The sequence below is a fragment of the Nothoprocta perdicaria genome, unplaced genomic scaffold (genome assembly GCF_003342845.1).
Source record: "Nothoprocta perdicaria isolate Ctin4 unplaced genomic scaffold, notPer1 scaffold_42, whole genome shotgun sequence".
Classification (NCBI taxonomy): domain Eukaryota; kingdom Metazoa; phylum Chordata; class Aves; order Tinamiformes; family Tinamidae; genus Nothoprocta; species Nothoprocta perdicaria.
The window spans coordinates 1,375,246-1,396,899 of record NW_020455666.1 but is presented as its reverse complement, the minus strand read 5'-3'; the positions used below and the strand labels follow the sequence as shown (position 1 = coordinate 1,396,899).

General features: G+C 34.7%; 2 protein-coding genes across 2 annotated transcripts in view; one reads left to right on the top strand and one right to left on the bottom strand.

The window, feature by feature from the left end:
- The window catches only part of CENPP (centromere protein P), a 101,545-nt gene that overhangs the window by 30,382 nt on the left and 49,509 nt on the right, over positions 1-21,654 (top strand). The gene's annotated exons all lie outside the window — the stretch shown is intronic.
- The window catches only part of ASPN (asporin), a 13,319-nt gene continuing 1,989 nt past the window's right edge, over positions 10,325-21,654 (bottom strand). The window contains exons 2-9 of the mRNA XM_026046014.1: positions 18,434-18,479; positions 17,566-17,827; positions 17,148-17,260; positions 14,940-15,153; positions 14,312-14,422; positions 12,492-12,585; positions 11,282-11,420; positions 10,325-10,522 (exon numbers count right to left, since the gene is read on the bottom strand). Coding sequence (XP_025901799.1) covers positions 10,325-10,522; positions 11,282-11,420; positions 12,492-12,585; positions 14,312-14,422; positions 14,940-15,153; positions 17,148-17,260; positions 17,566-17,803 — 1,107 coding nt within the window. The 5' untranslated portion in view covers positions 17,804-17,827; positions 18,434-18,479. The remainder of the gene's footprint in view (positions 10,523-11,281; positions 11,421-12,491; positions 12,586-14,311; positions 14,423-14,939; positions 15,154-17,147; positions 17,261-17,565; positions 17,828-18,433; positions 18,480-21,654) is intronic.

Below are 21,654 nucleotides of genomic sequence, written 5' to 3'. Positions count from 1 at the left end.
ACTGGTAAGAGAAATCAATTTTTTCACTTAAAGTAAAAGCTTAGTAATTGTATTTACAAACGTTTTATTAAAATTATATGTTTATCAATCATAATTGCACAAGATACCAGAACTGGTTCTTTTAATTCCAGCATACCAAGAGCACTTACTCCATGGAGGTTTGTGCAGCTCAAGCTGTAGAGGACAAATGACTTWGTTGATGAAATCAGCTGAGCAATAACCTAACACAGCTGAAGGAATGAAAGATCTCTCTAAACCATATTTTGTGGTATCTTGTGGGAAGGCAAAGCAGAATCATACTCTTTAACCCTCTGCTAATTTGCCAGTAAAGAAGTTTCATGCCACATCATCAGCTATTGTAAATGACATGTCATAAGTCTGTTTAAAAAAAAAAAAAAAATCCACTTTTGTCATGATCACCTCAATATTTTCATGAGACTTATTYGGTGTTAGCAGTTCAAGTTAAAAGATTGAGAGAATAAGACTTGGAATATCTCAGAAGTCATGAATTCAAGTCATGAATTCATAGTGTAAGGTCAGCTACGCTTATTCAGTTATCCAAAGGTTTCACCCTTTAAAACTTGCCACTAAAAAATAATTTAAAAAAATCAAAATTGTGGGAAATGATGTGCTAAGAGAATTTCCTGTTAATAAACATCTTCATCTATATATTAATCCCCATCTCCATATTCTTTCCTTTTGCAAAATAGTCGTGCTACATAGCATTTTTGGTACGCTATTGTAATGCTTAGAATCCTTCCAAAGTTGTAATTAACTATTCACAGTAAGTCTCACACCTAATTCCCACATTTGGGATACAAAGAAAAGCACCAGAAACCATGAGAACAAAAACAATATTGTGGGAGTACTGTGGCCATACTGGTAATAAAGCATTTAAATGTTTGGTAGAGAATACTGAATTGTAAAGGAGAAGTTGAAAGAGTAAAATAATAGTTTTGTAATCATTAACTAGTTCTATTTTAAGTAGTTGAGTAATTACTACAATATACCATCAAATCCAAATGATACTAAAAACGAAAATAATTATTTTTAAAATATATTCATAATTATCAATCAAAAATATACCATTGTATTTAGGCTATGCCGTTTAATAGTAACTTATGGCTGCTGAAATACACATATATATATAAATATATATTTAAGAGCAAGATAATATGGTAGGTTTCTTTGGAAGTTGCATTATATTAACAATTCTACATGAAACTTATGCAAAAATTATAGCAATTTTCTCTAAAGATAAATTCAAATTGGACTGAATTTACTTTTGAATTTCATACCTGATATTTTTCTATTGTTTTAAACTGTTTCCAAGTCCTCTTACGCTATCAGGAGACCTGACATCTCAGGATGCATTTAAATATCCACAGTGGCAAAGCAAAAGCATCTGTCCATTCACAGAAATGTTGTGAAGCTTGTGATTTAAAGCATATATAGCTGCAGAAGACTATGCAGATCTGTCCATGGTGTATGTCAAGGCTGAATTCCTTTTTGTCCCACAAACTATCTTGGATACAAACAAGTCTATGCTTTATAATCTTGGTCAGGCTGTGTGGTTTGATCATCTTTTATTTTTGGATTGTGATGTGGTAAGAATTTCCTTACAAGAAGAGTAATGAGAGGATTAAATTGAACATCAGAAACAAAAGACTTCTTGTTTCAAAGGCTATGAGACATCTATTATGTTTTCAAATTGTTTTGATTTTTCAATGGTTTGAAAAATAGTGTAGATAGATTTAAGGTGAAGATCTTTGTTTCCTAAGGTCTTTTGTTTGTTAGTACTGTGGAATTTATGAACTTTACTGTTTTATTTATGCATTTATGCTGCATGTATAGCAAGATATATATATCAAACTCAAAAGCAGATTTGGCTTGAAGCTGATTAATTTAACTAGACTTGGGTGGATCATTTCTATAAATTCCAATGCTTGAAACGTTACCTTCTGCCTTAACTGTGTTCAACTTCAGAGATTTGCTAGGTTTTTCGGCTTTGGCTCTGAAGTGACTCTTTAAGAGTAGAGATTGTTCTAATATTCATTGATTTTTTTTGCATTCTCATAACTGTTAGTACTTGTAAACTTAAAAACTTCTTATCTGAAGTTTAAGATTTCTATGCAAAACATTGCCAGAAGTGTAAATAGAGAAGATAACCACTGAGACTGAAGCGGCCTAATACAGGAATGGGATTTGCCTAGATATTAGGTGGAATAAATTATATTAGTATATTCTTCAGGATTTCACTCAAAACTATAAACTTGTGAACCTGTATTGAAGGAGTTGTGCATGTTTTAGATGGGAACTGTTGATGTGAATGTATTATTCCAATTGGCTGCAGAGAAAAGAAATGTGTGATCACACATCACATAAAAGGAGGAAGCTTGATTATTGTAATTTTATTTTCAATAAAGCCTGTGGGTCTCTAAAGTAAGAAACAGTCTCAAGCATATGTCATCAAGACTGGGCTGCACTTCCAGATCAGATTGTAGCCACGGAAAGAAATGGCAGATAGAAATTGGCATGTCTAGGATATTTTAAGACTGAACAGGCATTCCAGAAACACTGCTGGCAGACTACTAGCAGCCTGGATGGTTTTGCATGTGAGCTGAAGGCGCTTCTTATGTGTGCATGTTTTCCATAGAGCCAGCTGATTACCGAGGCTGCAAGGGCAGCAGAGGTTTTTTCCTATGTCAAAGCTGGTTTGAAAACGTAGATCCTGTAGGGCAGACTTCTCAGTAAGTCAAGCTTGTCTTTGCAGAGCTGCCAACTCAACCAGGGCACATAAAACTCAGTAATAATAGCTCTTACTGCCTTCATGTTGTTCTATTTTTCAGTGCAGAATCATTCCAGAAGTTCTTCTGTGAATGCACATTTAAAGGCTGCGGGAAGGGGGTCATCATATCTGCTAAGCAAGACGCAGAGCTGAGGCAAGACGGTCTTTTGGGAGAGGAAGGGAGGCTTGAGCTGCAGCTTGTGTGGGGCCTCCACTTGCCTCTGACCTGCATCTTAGTCTGTGGTCTCTACATATTAGTAAGGACTAAATGGGAGACTGTGTGGTCTCCCATTTAGTAAGGAGTATTATAGGATCTGACAACTCTGCTTTTATGCAGTCCATTTTACACGTGTGAAAGTTCATCCTGCTTGGAGTTACTAGACAAGACATGCTGAGCAACTGAAAACCACCCTCTTAACTGTACAAAACATATATTTGAAAAATATTTCAAAGACCTTTTAGATTTGTTATTTTATATATAGATAAAATGGTGCTTTGATTTAAGATTCTTCATTAATTCTCTTAAATTTGCTGTTGCTGATTGCTGTTTTTTCATTTCCTCTCATTGATGCTGTGGAGCATATAAAGGTGTTTTTGTTTGTTTTTTATATTATGGTATCTGAATGTTCTTCCTCATGGCCTTAATAGAATATCAATTTAGGTAAAATAATATCTTACAAGATGGCAGGATACCTTCATTTTCCAGAAGTGAAAAAGCAAAGAAATTAGGGACAAGTGTTTCTGTAAAGAAAATCTTTTCATTAATCCTTTGCATCTAAAAAAATCACTTGGAACTTGGATAAAACAGGCTGAACAGCTAAGAGGCAAGTGCATGCTTATGCTAATGGTTTGTACTCAAACAATTTTGCAGCTTTTGACAGTGAATCCACTAGAAAATTTTTCCTACTGATGTTTCCTTGTTATATTCAGAAGAAACTTATTTCTTAATTACTCCAAATGAAGGTATAGGACTTTCAATTTTGTGCTCCTTGTTTCTGATAAAAAGCTTTGTATAGATGATATGTAGTAAATGCATAATGCATCTGACAGATAAGGTGTTTCATGTGATGCACAGATGGTCTGTATATATGCAGTTAGTGTAATGCATCCAAGATTTTGGAATTATTTTTCACTCACAGGGACTTTGTGGCAAGACTTAGTTGTGTGTGAGTGTATGTGAAATTCTAGTCAACTGCAATCAGAATGCTATGGTTCCAGACTTTCATAGTCTTCAAATTCCCCTGGACAAGAGTTCCAGACTGAAAAATAGTGTGTGGATAAGAAAACCTGGTTATATGGACTTCCCAGATTCAATCACAGCAGCATGATAGTTAATTCCAGAATTGCAGAGTTCTGTTGAGCAAAACTGTTTGTGTTTTATTTGAAAAACTGCAGTGTGCAGTCTGTCTGTTGGCAGCATATTCTATTGAGCTAATCTTTTTTTGGCAAACACAGCTTTTAGAAACATCCCAAATAGTTAGAATGAGGGAGATGTCTGGGTTCCTATTTGTGTTTTTTCAAAAGATTAATTGGTCTTTGAAAATCAAATCTTTTTTTGTTTTACACTTCATATTGTCTTCTGTCTCAGGTGATTAACTGAGGATGCATGGAAAATGTTGTATGTATCTTACCAGATAATTTGAGACACTGGTATGTGATACGTGGCATTTGGAGTTCAAGTCAGATTCTCATTTACTCTAGAGTTTTTCCATATGTTTCTTATTAGCAGTTTTATTCTCAAACTTTAGTTTCCCCAGAAAGGAGGAAAGGAACCAAAAAACAGCTTTAAATTCTGAACAGAGCAAAAGGAAGGGGAAAAAAGAAAGGTTTTAGATCATGTTTTCATTATTTTTAGCTTCTCATTACTTTTATTGTAATACTGGTGTTAAATTCTGGTAAAAACAAAGTAGAAGTACTAATTTCTTTTGTCTATTGTGGTGAACTTTATTTTTTCAAAATAAATTGTGCAATGTTTTAACAAGGAATCTTTTCTTAAGACAGTAATAACATCAGTCACCACTGCTCAATATTCTTAATGTTTTCATTTGGATTTTTTCTTCTCTTTGAACTTCATTGAAAAGTAATGCCTTTATTACTTATTTTTTGTTTCTTTTTAATATGTAGTAAAACAGTGAACTTTTCTTTTTAAATCGATGCAGATTAGAAAAAAATCCATAGGCCTGGTGAAAACAAATTGGCATAGCTCAAATTTGGAAACTTGAGACCCTCTGCTTAAGTTCAACTTTACTGGCGAGTCTTCTGGTATTTGGAGTTGCTCAAGCTGATTTTAGTGAGCCAGTACTAGTCATAGCACTATTAGTARTGAAAACCAAAATATTCAGTAGAAATTTCAGCTCTGGGAGCTTTAACTCTCTTATGGTCRAACTTAAACTTGAAAAGCAGTGTTGTAACATTAGTAAATGACCAGCTATAGTTGAACAAGTGTATTTCATAATTGTAATGTTGATTGCTGTATCTAAAAGAAACTAGAAATTGCTTCTTATGAGAACTGCTTTTTGAAATTGTTCAGTGGCTTCATTTTTTTAAGATCTAATTTTAAGGGGAAATAGTAATTTAGAGCAGTGCAATATCAAATTTCCATATTATAACCTTGTTTTTCGGTAGCCAAAACATGTTTTCACTCTAGGAGACCAGCATAAGTGTTTAATAGTTTGCTTATCATACTTTATATCTCCCCCCTCCCCCCCATCTGGTCTTGGGTACTTTCTCTACTTGGTTTCCAAAGGAGAAAAATCTTTTACTTATCTTTATTTTTTCACTTGGCACTTTCACTTTTGGTCCATAAGGCTAATTTTAGGTGAATTTGTCAGAAGATAGAGGTATGAGTACTCTACAGACTTGTGTAAAATGTCAGCTGTGTAAAAGAAAGCTCCAAATAGGTACCGGGAATGAGGAAAAGACAGCTCTGTGTTGGTTCTTGGAGCCGGCAGCCAGCTGGTGAGATGGAGCAGGCAGGTTGACTAATGCCTTGGCATCCTTTTAGCTCTGTCACTTGGAAACCAAGCAGGTGGTAGCTGTGCAAGGAGCTGTGGGGAATACACTGAGGAATGTGCTGGGAGGTAGAAAGGAGCTAAAAACAAAACGGTTAAGGCTCAAATCTGTAGGAAGGCAAACTTCAGTAGCTTCCTCTTTCATGGAGCAACTTAGTGATAGCAACACTAAGGTTTGTTCTTATCCTTCAGACCTCATTTACAGTCTTTATCCATTTGCTTAGAGAGTTATATCATGTTGTCAGATACTCATGGCAGATAGAAAGAAGGAAGAATGACCACGTGCATTCTTGACAGTCCATTTCTCAGTTTCTAGCTTGTCAGCAAATTGGTGCAACCCCCAAAAGGAACAGAGCTGCATTCTTATAAGATACTGGCCTGGAACTGTAAAACTGAAATTGTTACTCAAGTTCAGTTGCAGATGGCTTTGACTTATTGCTTTTATGATTTTATGACTTTTCCTAATATCATGCAGTGATGGCTGGCATGGAATAGCTGTGTTCTTTCTCTGGTCCTCAAGGCTTTCCTACTTCTTAGCCCTTAGAGCATTGCCAAATACACTGAATTTGTGTACAGTTTTGGTGATTCTGTTGATGAGAAAAAGTAGAAAAATCATCCCTCTTTCATTTTCTTTAACATGTTTGGCAGTAAGAGGAAGCAGTTGGATAATCTGTAGTTTCATGTGCTTTATTCTGCACCCTAATTCCATCCTAGGAAAAGAAAGGAATTCCTTTCTTTTCCATATAGATACAAAAGAAAGACTGTTTTATTGCATTAAAGTTAATACTTGCATTGTATGCACCTGCCATGATTGATGATGCAAGGTAGAATTGGTAGTATTTTGTATTCTTTAAGCTTTCTTACTGCTTTTGTTGTTGTTTTACTATCAATACTATTTAACATCTATAATATTCTTCCTATTGATATGCTTCTAGGAGAGTAGGTACTGGTGGAAAAGGCTGGGAAAAGGTACAAGGAGTTGAGATAATTTCATCTTTTGACAAATAGTGGCAGAGAAGAGGGGATAGAACTGTCTTTAGAAGTACTCAGCACTTCTACTGACTTCTACTCAGTACTAGTACTCAAATAAGACTGATCAAGCAGTGCAGTCTAAGTATTTGTGAAGTTTCCTAAGCTGTTATCAACAGTCTTTGGTATTTATATTTTGGAAGAACTGCTTTTCCCTCTATTGCTTAGCTTAGCCTGCCATCCCCTGGTGAAATTTGTTAACTGACTTTGTGTGGTGAATCGACAGGTTCTCAGTAAAAAAGAAACCCGTTTTAAACTTTGAAAAGCTTAGAAAGAATATAGATTCTTTTGTTATTGTATTGTTAAAGGAATGTAGTTACTTGTACAGAAATAGTTAATAGAGGCAAAACCTTAGAAGGTTTTATATCAGATCTTTTCTTTCACCCCTCTCTCTTTTGTAGCATCAAGGGAGTATGTAAAGGTGTAGCCAACTTCTTGGATCATGCCCTCCCTCTTTCCTCCCCTCCAACTTTCTATTGATACTAAGGTCTGTTGTCCTGTGTGTGTGGGGGAAAAGAGACTTTCAAGCACCAGCGTATTATCAGCATTATCACATTTGTCTAGTTCAGTTCGTTGCTGCCCATATTTAGAAATCATTGCCAAAGCACTTTTTATTCTGTGAAGTCTGTATTGCAGTATAACCACCACTTGGTTTTATGTCAAAATAAAACAAAGATACAAAATGGATGAAAGGAATTATTTTTACAGGAGCCTGGTGCAATGAACCATTTGATATTTATCTGCCTTGATGCAAATCTGTCAAGATGATTTAAATAGAAGCTGAAGCTAGCTGAGTTTACCTCAAGATGATGACAAGTTGAGCAGCTGATAAAAATCATTTAGAGATTATTTAATAAATATTTGGGAGGGCTGGTATCTTGAAATTCTTTAAGTCTTTAGAAAGGTAAGGTAAGACTATGGGGTCGTCTCTCTTAGGACTTTGTTCCATGTTTTAATATGTCCACATCTATTCACCAGGTACCACAGTTAATGTCACACCTACAAATCTTTCCTACTGTAATGTTTTCAACAGTATTCCACATTTTGGTGAAATTTTGTGTGTATGTGTCTGTGTTTTGTGTGTATGTGTCTGTGTTTTGTGTGTATGTGTCTGTGTTTTGTGTGTATNTTTTGTGTGTATGTGTCTGTGTTTTGTGTGTATGTGTCTGTGTTTTGTGTGTATGTGTCTGTGTTTTGTGTGTATTTACCATACCTTATTTTTTAAATCTACTTTCTTGGAACTGAGGGCACTATGCTGGGCTATACCTATAGGGAAACTTTCATGTGAGGTCTGAGGCTGAGGAACATTTGAGGACACTCTTAGGATCACTGACCATCCTCAAATAACATTTAGTTTTCTTAGACTAAAAAGCCCCAGTAGCTGTTTTGTTTTCATGTTCCAGGTGGTATTTTAAGTGCTGAAACCCTTATGTGACTTGAAAACTTCAGCTATGGTAGGAAAGTTCATTTATTCCAATTCTTCCCTTTTCTTCAACTCTTAATTGCCTTTGATGCTTTGCCTCTCTGATATGAGATCAGGAGCTAGTTATTTCAGTATTTGACAGGGAAGCCTATCCTTCAGAGAGAATGGATGTGGATTTGGGTTGTTAAAATGAGCTAGTGAGTACTTCTACCTGTGAATTTAAAGTTGGAGTAATGATTGGAGTAAAGTTGGAGTAATGATAAGTAATGATTCATTAGAAGATGAATGACTAGTCTGATGTGTTATTGTTATGTTACTAAGCTGTTTTATTCTCAATTACTTAGTTTTGTAAGGATGGAGAGGCTAAGACTGTTCTTCTGAGGGAATATGTAGCTTCAGAAAAAAATAGCATTTATGGCCTGTATTTGCTCTCTCATATCAATAATCAATTTGCTTCAAAGTGTTTTACAGAAATTCTGTTTGCAAAAACTGTTCCTTTTAGTTTTAACAGTCATAAGTGAGGAGCTTGTAGATTTAAGTGATTAGATGAACTTATCCTATGGACCTCTATAACTATATCAGTCAGGAACCTGAATGTGTACGATCTCTAAATGGCATAGCAGTTCCAGCAAAATATAAAATATAAAGAATATAAAAATATATAAAATTGTAAGGAGATCAAGCATATGGAAAAAATCATATTTTTAGCCTTGAGACTTATTTACTTAGTGTACTACAAGTGTGCTTAGGGAGATGGGACAGGCTGAGAGTTTTGGGGATTGCTTGAATTCTCTGTAGCATTTTCTTTCTATACACCTTTTCTGTGTTGCTTTCAGTAGCTGGTTCAAATAAATCATTGAATTGGTAGATATATGAAGAACAGTAGCGTTAAATGTGCTTTGTGTGTGGATTTGGAAAAAGGAAGAACAGGGAAAATATCCAGAGTGTGAAAAATGTTTGGATATCATCTCTCAAAGCATTCACCTACTGGGTGTTGTAAGAAAAAGTCTCAATTTGTTATTCTTATTTAAAAAAAACACAGAAGTATTCTTCAAATTTAATTTATTTTGAATCCCAATCAAAACATACACTAAATAGATATATAAAATATCCGTTTTATACAGTACTGTTGGTAATGAGATACCTATGTGCTGACATACGTAAGTCAGGGGAGTTGAGTTCCAGCTATCTGCTGCTTGGGTTCAGCGATTTTAGGGTACGTACTAACATTGAGGGATTCCTGACCCGTGTGAAGTCAAAAATATAAAAGAGGAAACAAATTAAATGAAGAACATGGTTATACTTGTAATAGAAGAAAATGGTTGTGCTGGTCTAAAAAGAGATTGATTACCACTTCTATTAAGCTTCAAGCATATGCTAAATTTTGAATGCTACTTTTTAATGTTCAGAGTGCCTTAAATTGCATTGACAGTAAAACATCAAAGGACTTTCTCTACTTTCTCTAGTTGCAGTAATAAATACCAAAAACTTTAAACTTCTTTATTCCTTCATAGTATGAAACCCATCTTTATCTTGCTAACTATGTTATGAAAGTATATTCTAGTTTGCTTACACCACAGCTCAAAATACAGTACCTTCTAGTTGCATCTTTCCCTGTTTATTGGTTATCAAAAATGGCACAAGAACTTGTCCTTGAAATCTGATAAATTGTTTGCAATATTTTTTAAATTAAAAAGAGAAAAAGACTTTATGATTGAAAAAAGTTATTTTACTTGATCTTTAGAATATATTTTTAAGAGAAGATGTCAAAACTTTGCAATTTAAAGTAAAGAATTTAATGTCCATAGTAGGAAACATCAAATACAGTTTCCAGTTCTACTTGCAATAGTCTTTCCATGAGATATGAATGTTATGCTTAAATTATTCAGATATAGATTGAACTTTGTCAAGTAACACAATGGATTCTACCAATGTATTTTTTTCTCCTTTGTCTCTGAAACCGTAAATACTCTGTAAACCGGTTAAATAGTGAAAAATTGCCATTTCCTAGCAGATTTCAAGTATTACAAAACAGATTTGGACCAATTGTTTTTGAAATTCTCCCCTTCTGTATTACTTAAGGAAATTTGTAAGTTGTACACTGTTTCTGGCTAAAATGCAACGGAAAGTCGAAGGCTGAACCTCCCAGTATTTTACAGGATTGTTGAAGAGGCTTATACCGCTGTATAGCGCTTTTTTCTTTCTTCCTCCTGTTGGACAGAAGTCATTCACTCCCAGTTTTGCAATATGATTGGAATGGAGAAAGACTACCTGCAATGATATAAAATATAATATTTAGTGTGTAAATTGGAAATATCTCTGCACTCATTGGCATATAGAGCGTTTCTATGAAGGCAATTGATCTAGACATTAAATAGCATCAAGAATTAAAAATCTGGTTTAAATACCTAGAAAATGTCGCATTCATCCCATACAGAAAATTTTGTATTCATTTATTAGCATGTTAGAAAGTTTTGTCTCTATTCATGTGGAATATCCACTTGTAACTCAGGATCTATATTTTCAGTGGTTTAATAATAGTAATAGAAAGTAGTCTGTAGCAGAGTTGATATTAGGAGAGACTTGTGAAATAATATGAATGGATGAGTTTAATGATAATGTAGCATAAATTAGCAACATTTCCAATGATGTTAGAGGTTAGAATTCTGTGAGTAAAATCATATACATTGGCMAAAGAAGCCTTTTGTCAGGAGTAACTAAACTTGCATTACATTTTAAGTTTTTGTTTTGTTTTTATATACATGCTTATCAAAAGATGCTTCTCTGAAGTGATGTAACAAATGGAAATAAGTGAAATTCAGATGAGAGAACTTGAACCAGATAGCCTGCCATGTGCTCTTTGTGCTTTTTTCCCTTCCCCCAAGTTTCACCCTCTTCTACATCTCAACACAYAAACCATCTTGTAAAACATTGTTTAGTTTTTATTGTTGTTCTGATGGCATTCCTCAGTATGACGATGTGACTATCAAATATCACACCAAAGCATATATTAAGTTTAGTATATATAACCTGCAGATATTTCAGATTGGGTAGTCCAGGAGGAACTTTCTTGAGCTTATTTTTTTCAAGATGAATCTCGCGCACACGTGGTATGTTGGCAAAACTTCCATTTTCCACATCCTTGATTTTATTGTTCCCAAGACCTAGCCTAGAAAACATACAAGAAATATTTCATTAAAGATCAGTAGAGACTCATTTTTAAAGATTTATCACATATGGAGTTCATGGAGGGGGGGAACAGAATTGAGCAAGAAGGATGAAATCTTCTGATASAAAGAAAAAGGCCTATTTTTTTCTTAGTTTAATGTCTACTTAAAGGACAGTAGTTAGCCAGGTTATGAGCAGTTGTCCAGTTTTGAATGCAGTTTTCCTTCTTTAAGGAGAAAGAGTTAAAATGTTAAACATAAAAATCTGATTGTAAATTATTTCATGCCCTTTTTAGTAGTGTAGCTACAAAGTATATTAATACAGCAATAAAAAAGTTGTTTTAATAAGTAGCCCCCCAAAAAGTGAATTTTAAAGATAGTTATATGTAACTTATCAAAAGCATTCTATCTTAACAATAAGCAATTCAATTCTTTTCTCTAYTTCCATATTTTCTTTAGTCTTTAATTATATTTTTTTACTGTAAAACTTCAACCTCTGTTGCTATGAAGATCATTCAGAAAGTGGAGACTCAAGTCAGCTCAGAGTTGCTGTTTCTGTTCATCGTGTAACCTCTCTTTCCTCCTTTCTATTTTCTTCAGAAACTGAAGCTGGTAGTTTAAAACTGTTCCATTTTTYACTTTTACTATGAAATACTTAATTCAGTGCTGCTTAGACTTTTTTGTCAAAATACTAAGCTGGAAACAAGTATTAAATACTTCTGAATGTGACCACAAATGTATTTTAAGACTCATATTCTGAGCTCGTGAAACACATATAGTGCTTGTTAGTGTTGTGTTACTGCTAACAGTGATATATTATTAAAAAAAAATCCATTGCACATCATTAGGACACCATAAGGTAGTAATTTGATGACTGCCTTCTGTAATCAGATGCTGTTTTTAAATGCTTCTATGGAAGTTACAGCCAAGATATATAATGTCAAACCTGTGTTGCATACTCAATTTTTTTTAAGTTTCTTATTTACAGTGGTTCCTTCTAAAAACTTTCTACCTCTTTCTCTTGGCTTTCAAATACCTYATAGGCAACATTCTGCTTAGCAGTAGTTAGTTACCTTTGAAGATCTTTATACCGGTTAAAGTCCTCAAGTTCAATTGTCGTGATCTTGTTGTCATCTAAATGAAGCTCTAGGAGACTGGAGGGAAGTTCTGATGTAGAACAAATACACAGTGAGAAAAATTAAGCCAACTTTTAAAGTAATTTTTGTTGGAATATTTCCAACAACAATTTTCTTTTGTGTTTGAAATATAATGAAAAACCTTGGGGGATTGTCTGCAACAAATGAATGGGTATCGCATACAAGAATGTTACTTTTAAAATTCTTTGCAACATCATTTGATTTAAAAAAATAGCATGAGAGATGGTAAAAATCTTCCTGTTTGATCATTGATTATTCTTGTTTAGAAGATTCAAGGCAAAGAGTAAACTATTTTTTTTCAGATTTTTACTTTATGGATGTTTGGATAATCATGGTTAGCAAGATGTTGTTGTTTTTAAATGTGTAAGAGGAGTTATCTAACATAAGAACCAAGCCCCCTTAAAGTGAGTGTCAAAGGGCAAGTAGACTTTCCTGTGATGTTCCCGTGGTTTGGCAGTTTAACTGTTAAGGTCAAGGAAGATTAATATTAATCTTTAACCTTCTTGTAAGTTTCATATATTCCATTTTCCAATATTTTATTCAGAAATAGAACAAAACAGGATGATGGGCAAGTGTCAATTTTATATATAGTTTTCTAAAGCTAACCATTCATAGTTAGAAAATAAAAATGTGAAAATGCTTATAGTGGTGCTAAGAAAATGAGTCAAAACAGATTTCAAAGTTTCAAAAAYCTGTATAACTGCTGTCAGTAATATTTTTCATTCACTGGATATTATATGCAATTCTTCAGTAGTAGTAGTAGGCACACAAAACTATACTCTGTGGAACCTGTAACATGCCTTTAGATATTTATTTTCCTTCCGAAGGATGCAAGAGTTGTGCTGTTCTGGCAAGATTGCTTTTGGATTCTATGCACTTGTTTTATGCAAGTTGGCATCATGGTTTTTCTGCCATTTACAGTTCCTCAGAGTGTTGCTCTGTCTGAGTTACAGTATTAAAACAGCAGACTGTCCATCTGTCCATTGCAGATTTAAAGGACATTTTGTAACTTTTGAAAATCTTTTTATGCTAATATACCTGAAGTTAGAAGGATGTATGATACCTATCATTTGCAGCTGAGTACTTTCTAAATTACCATATCTTAATATTTAGAGTAAGTTTTTTTAGTTATTTTTTTAAACTTCTCTTCTATAGAGGTACTTCCCTGTACCTCATCTTTTTACGAAAAAGAATTAAACTTATCTGGATAAGGCCCTAATAAAAATATGAGGGTCATACGTACAACTCAACAAAGCAACGATTTAATTTTACAGTATGTTACATGGGTATCATTAAAATATTAAATTTTGAATTTCCTTTGCTGCGGAGCGTGTCTGAGCTTTAGGGATTTAAGAGACATCAATGTGAAAGACCTGAAGTGTGTTTAAAATCTGTTTTGCTTTTGCTACTTGGCTGCTTGTGTCAATTCTTCATGTAGTTCTGTGGGCAAGAGCCAGAGAGTAGACTGGGAGCCTTTTGGGAACAGAGGGCAGAGATGGGGGACATGGAGGAGTGTGCCTGTGCGCACACACACACACTCCTTAAATGAGTCTCAAAATTAGATCCTCTTCCCCAGAAGAAGAGGGGGAGAAAATGAGCTAGGAGGTGCTTTGGAAAGAATGAGCAGGAAAGTTGACTTAGAAAAGGCTCTTTATAAACATTTGTGTAAAATTAATACATGTTAAAAAATTTTAGTACTGAAGTAGGTAAGATAGATAATTTAAAACAAAATATACCTTTAGGAATTGAAGTTAGTTTAGCTTCAGCAATTCTTATATGATAGATATTTACTCCTTCAAAAGCTCCTGGCTCTATTCCATCGTTGTTTAGAGGATTGGCGCTCATTTCTGTTCAAGAAACAAAAAAAGTACTTGGGAATTTTGTGTTTTATACTCAGTTATAAATAACTGATTTTATTATATTCATAAGGGTGACTTCTGATGTCTGAAGAGCAAATTAATGTTTATTTAACATCGCAAACATCCTATTCCAAGATAAATGTGTTGAAGTTGTATAATCTCTGAGTATTTCTTATTATACATAACGTATCTTCACCATATCCAGGACTATTTGGGTAAGCTGACCGGACGTGCATGGAATCACCCCAGGCRAAACAGGTGTTGAAAGTGGAACTTTATTTGTAGGGGCTGCTGTAATTCTCTTTGATCATCTGTTTTGGGGGATGCTAAAGACTGTAAAACTTGTCCTACAGTGCTGCTGACACCTGAGCTGTTTTGCGACTTCTCATACAAGTAGGAAAGAGTTTCTGCGGTGTGGATATTCCCTCACTAGGGAAATATTTGAATTCAAAATACATGGAATATATGAAACTTCCAGTACATATTTTTATTTAATTGGACTTACCCAAAACGTGTAAAGACTTCATTCCTTTAAAGGCTTCCTTGTGGATTTTCTTCACCTTGTTAGCGTGAATTCTGAGCTCTGCTAAAGAGGTTGGTAGATTTGTTGGGATTTCAGTTAGTTGATTGTGAGACAAATAAAGGCGTCGTAACTTTTTTGTTGGTAGAAAGGCTTTAGGATGGATCTTGGATATTTTATTGTTGTTCAAAGCCAGTGCCTATAGAATAGGAGAAAAGTAATGCAAAGAACATTTGTCTACATGGGAATTTTGTGATTATATATTCTAAGTGAGGGTTTGGTGCATAATTGTTACAGTTGGTATTTTTTAGTACAAATTTAATACTTAATCATGAAAAAAGAAAAATATGGACTCTCAACTGGATAGTGAAGAAATAGCTCTGGCAGAGCTCACTGACAGAGTTCTTTGGTGCCAATGAACTGATAAAACAAGATGATTTTTTTCATATCTTTTGTGGGGTCCTGCAAGAATTGAAGTCATTGTTCTGTTTTGTTCCTTAATGCAAACGAAACTCAAAATTTCAACTCTTACTTCAGAATGATCATGCTGCAAAATAAAAGCTATGTTTTCTATCTGAATTTCCTAAAAGTTAATGTCTATAAACTGGAGGTTTACACACATCAATTTATCTTATTTGCCATAATTTTCAACTCTTATTGACTTAAATGTCTCTCAACTATGCAGGGTTTTTTGGACATTTTCTTGTTCCTGGCTACTCCAGGTTTCTATATACAAAGAAAGTGTGTTACCAGGTAACTTATATAAGTAGGGACAGCAAGTCATGAATTTTTTGAAATTATTTTGCAGATCAGATCACATTTCCAAATTTCCACATGTAAATTATTCTTTTTTGTTTCTTTTCTACTTCCCTGAGCTTTGATAGAGATAAATCTTCTGTTCACATGGATCATGGGAAAAACAAAGCAAAAAATAATCTTTTTTCCATCAAAAAAGGGGGACGGCTTAAGGAAATAAACAGGAAATTCTCTTTCCTAATCCAAGTTGTCATCTGTGGTTTTGTTAAGGGAACCTACTGCTCAGATGAATTCTACTAAGTAAACTTGCTTTCAGTAAAAAATCTGTTAGATCTTGCTACATGATCGCAAATTAATTGGTGAGAAAAATGAAAACAGCTCAGAGTTTTCATTAGACACATAATTAAAAGATGAGTGTTGTATATTATGTGGTGATTCCTGATGTATTTCAGTGTCCCTTTCTGTCATTGGAGGCTAGTGTTTGTAAGAGTTTATATGCTAGAAATAAACTGCAAATGCTGTGTTTACCCTTCATTTGCTGGTTAGTGTATTGTGAGCCCAGACAAGAGACATTTAGCTGTAATTGCAAACAATGGAGTCATCTGGCTCTTCTATTCAGCTCTTGCTCAGAAGCCAAAGATGACTAAGAACAAATTTGTTTGACATGGGTTTAATGGGTCTCTTCTGTCTTTTTAATGTGGAGTAGGCTGTCTCTAATATTGCAGCTTGTGGGATGGTTTGTCTTTTTTACGAGCAAATCAGTCTTTAATAGTACTGAATCTCGAGTGACATCTTGTGGAATGATGCATTCTGAAGCAGATTGACTTAAATGATTTAATTTTGTTTCCTTTCAGGAAAAAGGATTATTATGCACCGCTACTATCGAGCTTTAACAGTTGCTAGTGAAAATGATCTTGGTCTGTTTTAGGAGCATGTATGAGCGTGTCAAAAATAGTGGTAAAGCACTTGATGTCTTCAGGAATTCAGTATTGGTCTGTTTTTGGTCAACTGGATTTCTATCTAGGTCCTTCTGAAAATCTTCCTCACAAGGTTTATCTGGTTCTCCTGTGATATTAGGTTCTGTGAACAGTTCTGTAGATCTAGGAGCCAAGTGGGCCAATGAAGAGAGCTTGTCTTGCAGCCTTTGAAATACAGCAAGTATTTCAAAGTATTTTTCTGCATGCTTAAGATTTATCCAGGCTTGGTAAAGTTTGTGGGGTGAAATATGTGGTACATTTCCTGGRTTTTGTAGCAAGTATCATAGTTCTTACAGCTCAAAGAAACTTCTTGCATGTTTTAACATGAGCATTGGAGTATGCAGCCATATACATGCTCTTGGAGATTAAAGATACCATGTGTACTTTACTGTATTTTAAAAGTATAGAAATATTTCGGATTGCTAAATATGATTTAAAAGTCAGAAAATAACGAGCTTACATAAAGTGATGTGAGTCCTTGGAGATCATTTTCCTTGACTTCTCTAATTTTGTTGTTTTGGAGGTCTATCATGCGAGTGTCTGGTGGAATGTTGCGTGGTATCGATGTTAATCCTATTGCAGTGAAGGAGATATAAGAGAAACTAAGTATTTTCATACATGTGCAGACATTAACTACTAAACATAAAAACACAGTAAGATCATTGAATGTGATGGGGAAGAAAATATAAACAGACAGAGCAGATGTCAAAAGAGAATACTTTTTGTAATGAAAGGATCTAATTAAGTGGGTTATTTTGGGAGGACTACTTCTATTTCTGCAGGCCATGCATAGTGTGACTGGTGTGCCCACTGCCCACTCCTTGCATCTGTGAAATAAGCAGCCTCAGAACTGCCAAAAAACTTGGAAAACTTCTTACCCAGATCAGAGCAGTGGACAACTCTCAAATAGCATTGGCATCCAAAGGGACATATTGAGAAGAAGTCAAAAGGAATTAGTGGTTCTGTGGTTGGAAACAGAGAATTATCATCCTCATCCTCCTCGTCTTCGTCCTCCATATCTTGGAGCATCACATTCTTTAGCGTAAAATAGGAAGGACCAATGAGAGGCTTAGCAGAGCACAAAGCCAGGAAAAGGAGGAGCACATACTCTTTCATGTTGTTTTAATCAGGAAAACCTATCTTGAAGATAAAGTGTTTTTTTTAAAAAGAAARAAAAAAAGACTTAATGAATAAGACTTAATATGAAACAGYAAATAAATGCGTTTWACTACTTTACTCATTGCTAAGCTTCACTGGATATTCTGTGACTATTTTTACTGGGTACATGTGCATCCAAGTAAGTGAAGAGTACTTAGTTAGAAATAAATTAAATGCGTTAATCAGAACACTCTCTAAACACTTCTTATTCTCATTTGGAAAACAAATTGAGTTTTCAGGCTTAGCAACGACTTTTCCTATATTCCAAGCATCATTTTTTTCCTACTGATAAAAGGTCTCCCTTATATTTTAATGCAAGCACATTTGTATTCTGTGTGGGTTTAACCAGGCTGGTTTTCTCCACCAAAAGTTTGCAGGTTATGGGTTCACACATCATTTAAAATTAGTAAGTGAATGAAACTCAAGAAGTGGACTTGAAGGCAATGCCTTTGTGTCAATATATATCCAATTCTGTTGTCCCGATGTCTGTACCTCATTGCCAGCTCAAAGGGACTGTAACCTCATTGCCAGCTCACATGGACTGTACTTGCATTTAATGCTATAAAAGCCATTTGCTTTCTAGCTTACCTGTAATCTGACAAGATCTTTATTCAGTAATCTGATATCCTTCAGTCTGCAAGACAGAAAAACATTGAATCAGTTAGGGCATATCCAAAGCAGATACACCCTAGTCAGATAGCTRTGGTGGTTTTTGTCTGATCTTAACGAGAAGAAAGCAAAAGTTACTGAGGACGAAAGTCATTTCAAGTAATTGCACAAGTAATTTACGAAAATAAAATTGACATTAAAAAAATACAGGCAATGCTATCTCCCTGCAGCTGTTCACTCAAGTTCATTCAAATTTCAAGTCTTTAGTTCAAATTTCAGTAGATTTCTCTAAGCTAGACCTGACTGGGATAACAGGGAGTCTAAATTGTCCAGTTCTGTGTGAGTCTATCTTGTTTCCTGTGTAATGAGAATCCATACTTCAAAATATTTGGCTGTTTTCTGCATACTCTGCTTATAATCTAAATTGATCAAGTTCATTGACTAAATTGTCTTGTGAAACCGGGCACAAAGTAAAATAGAGGTAAGGAATTTCCCAACAATATTTTACCACTCCTCAATAAAGATTTTCATGCCTCTAGAAAGCTGGTGCTATTTCCTGAAAACAGCATTGCGTTGTCACACTAGATTACAAGAGGTGTCTTTAAATTTTGTTAATAAATGGAGATGCCTTTGTATTTATGATGTTTAGGTTTGAAATTTCTCTAGAACATGTGAGAAATGCTATGAACAAAATAGGTACCAGAAATCAGGGCAATATCCTGCTAGGATCACAGGAATTCTGCCAGGCAAGATTTAAGGAATGTATGAGCAAAATGGCTTGTTACTGATTAGAAATGTAGCTGCTGCCCTTTAATAGGTCATTTCTGGAATAGCTGTTATAAAAGAAATAATTTGGTAATCCTGAAATAGTTTATTAGCTGGACATATCTCAGTATTTCCAGTTTCTTTTACACAGTATGTGAAGAATTCAGTACAGTGAGAACTAATGAACTGTTACCAAATAGAAGCTGATTAATTTATTGGTCATCTAAGACTTCTCTTTGGGCGAGACTTTGGAAATACTGTCATAGAGGGTGACTAAAATGTTTTTTTTAAATGTCAGCTTGCATTTTAAAAAAAAAATCTTGACGTCAACCCTTAACTCTACGGTGCTTCCTTCCCAAGTTCAGTTCAGGAAGCACTTTGTATCTTACAGTACACAAAGCAAGAAGGGCTGTTTTAAATGCTCTATGCATATCCTGTTTATAAAATGTTTCTGTTTTGACTGTTATAGGTTCTTTTAGGGAAATGGTTGTCAATTCTTGCTTGATCACCTAATTAAGTACTTGTTAGTCTGTTTATAGCTGAAAAGTCTCATGAGTTGGTATTTTGCTATGGGTCTTTATTCACAAAAAATGAAGTGCACTGATTTTTACAGGGGTGTTGGCTTTTTAATACTTTTTTGTTGTTGTTTTTATTCCTTTTCCTTTATATAATATCATTTATAATATCATTTGAAATTTCTTTTATATGATTCTTAACAGTGTTGGGATGCTGTGTATTCCTTATGTTGCTACTAATGTTAAACCTTAACATGGCTTAAGTAAAATGAAAATACTAATAGTATTTATATATACCTAGTCCTTTCAAAACTTTTAGCATTTGGTTGCAAACCTCTATTTTTTTACACTTTCTTTTTAATAATCTATTATGAAACTATCTTTGATTACTTGCATACTAAAGTGTCCTTTTAGGAGATTTCAGGGAGAGGTAGTGATGCTGTCCACTCGCTCTAAATAGTGGTTTAAAAGGTTATTCCATATTTCAGGCATTATAGGATATGATCATAATCAGCAAGATGATATAAAAATGCTGYTAATCTCTTTATATCGACCAGTATGTAGCAGAGATAAAGTCACTGGAATTTAAACAAACAAAAAAATGAAATAAGGAAGAGAGGATCAAAGGTCTATCCCAGAGACTACTTAAAATTTTCCTAGAAAGTGTCTCTGAGTAACAGTGCTGAGTCCAACATGTGGAACCTGTAGTGATCTGTTTGCAGGAACTGCAGTCGTGTCTGACTGGCGACTTTGTGAATCTTTGGGCCCATCAGTCTTGCATTTCACCTTCAATAAAACAGGTCCAGTACTTTAGCCAGGAGATGATGAGCTCGAGGCATTTCGGATTTCTGAGTTCTCCTTATTCTTGGCCAAGGGCTTTTGTTTTGAGATAAGCTGTTAAGCTGGTCCTCTTCCTGTGGCACCTTGTGTAGTTAAGTGATAGATGTTCTGGGCTTCACTAATAGTAAGGTTGTTGTACAATGTACACATGGGCAGGGTCAAGTTCTGTAGCATATTTCTTGTCCTGGGACATCTGTTTTTAAGTTCCTGCTGACTTTTGTGCATGATGGTCATTGGATGTGTAGATTCGCAGTGTCTAACAAATCGTGTTTCAAATATGTTCCTGAAATCCTCCTCTGTATTTTACACTAAGAAGCTGTTTAATTAAAGTATTTAAAAATCTGTTTCTATGCTTGCACCTGCAAGCACCTGTATTTTTCAGTTCAAGTATTCAAAAAAATCTGTSATCTCAAACTGTGAGAAGGTTGAGACTTTAATAGCACTACAGGCTAATGTCAACTCTTGGAAAAGAATCTGATACAAACGATTCTCTGAAAGCAACATCATAGTATATGATTCATTGAAGCTTTAAGTTTTGTGGGTTAAATCTCTTGAAAAAGAAAGCCCCTATGTAGAGGGGGAACCTGAGTTAATTTACTACTTTTGCATTATTTCTTTTTTTTAAAGAAAGAGTAAAATCTATTGCTTCATCTTTCCACTTTGACATTAGGAAATCTTTGTTGCTAATCAGCTTTATACTTAGAGAGAGCAACCGAGTTTGACTTCTGGGTTCCATTGGCCAAAGAATGAGGCAGGAGGTGATGGAGGCTTTTTTGTTTTTTAATTTTTTATTGCTGAGGTTTTGAGTTTCCCAATAAATAGATATCGATAAGTCTCTAGCAATGCTCTCACTCTGCAGTTCACCTCCAAGAACTCCCAAAGCTTTTTGTGTGGCTAAGTGTGAGAGAACTAAAAGAAGAAGAAAAAAAAATCCAAAGTCCTAATGATCTCTTTGGAAATATTTCATGAAATGTTTAAACACTTGTTTCAGAAGACCGAGTTCAGCAGTACAGCTGCTGCCACTTGAGGCTAGTTCTGCTCCTAGACTTTTGCTCAGGCTGCTCCCGGAGCTGCCGAGCC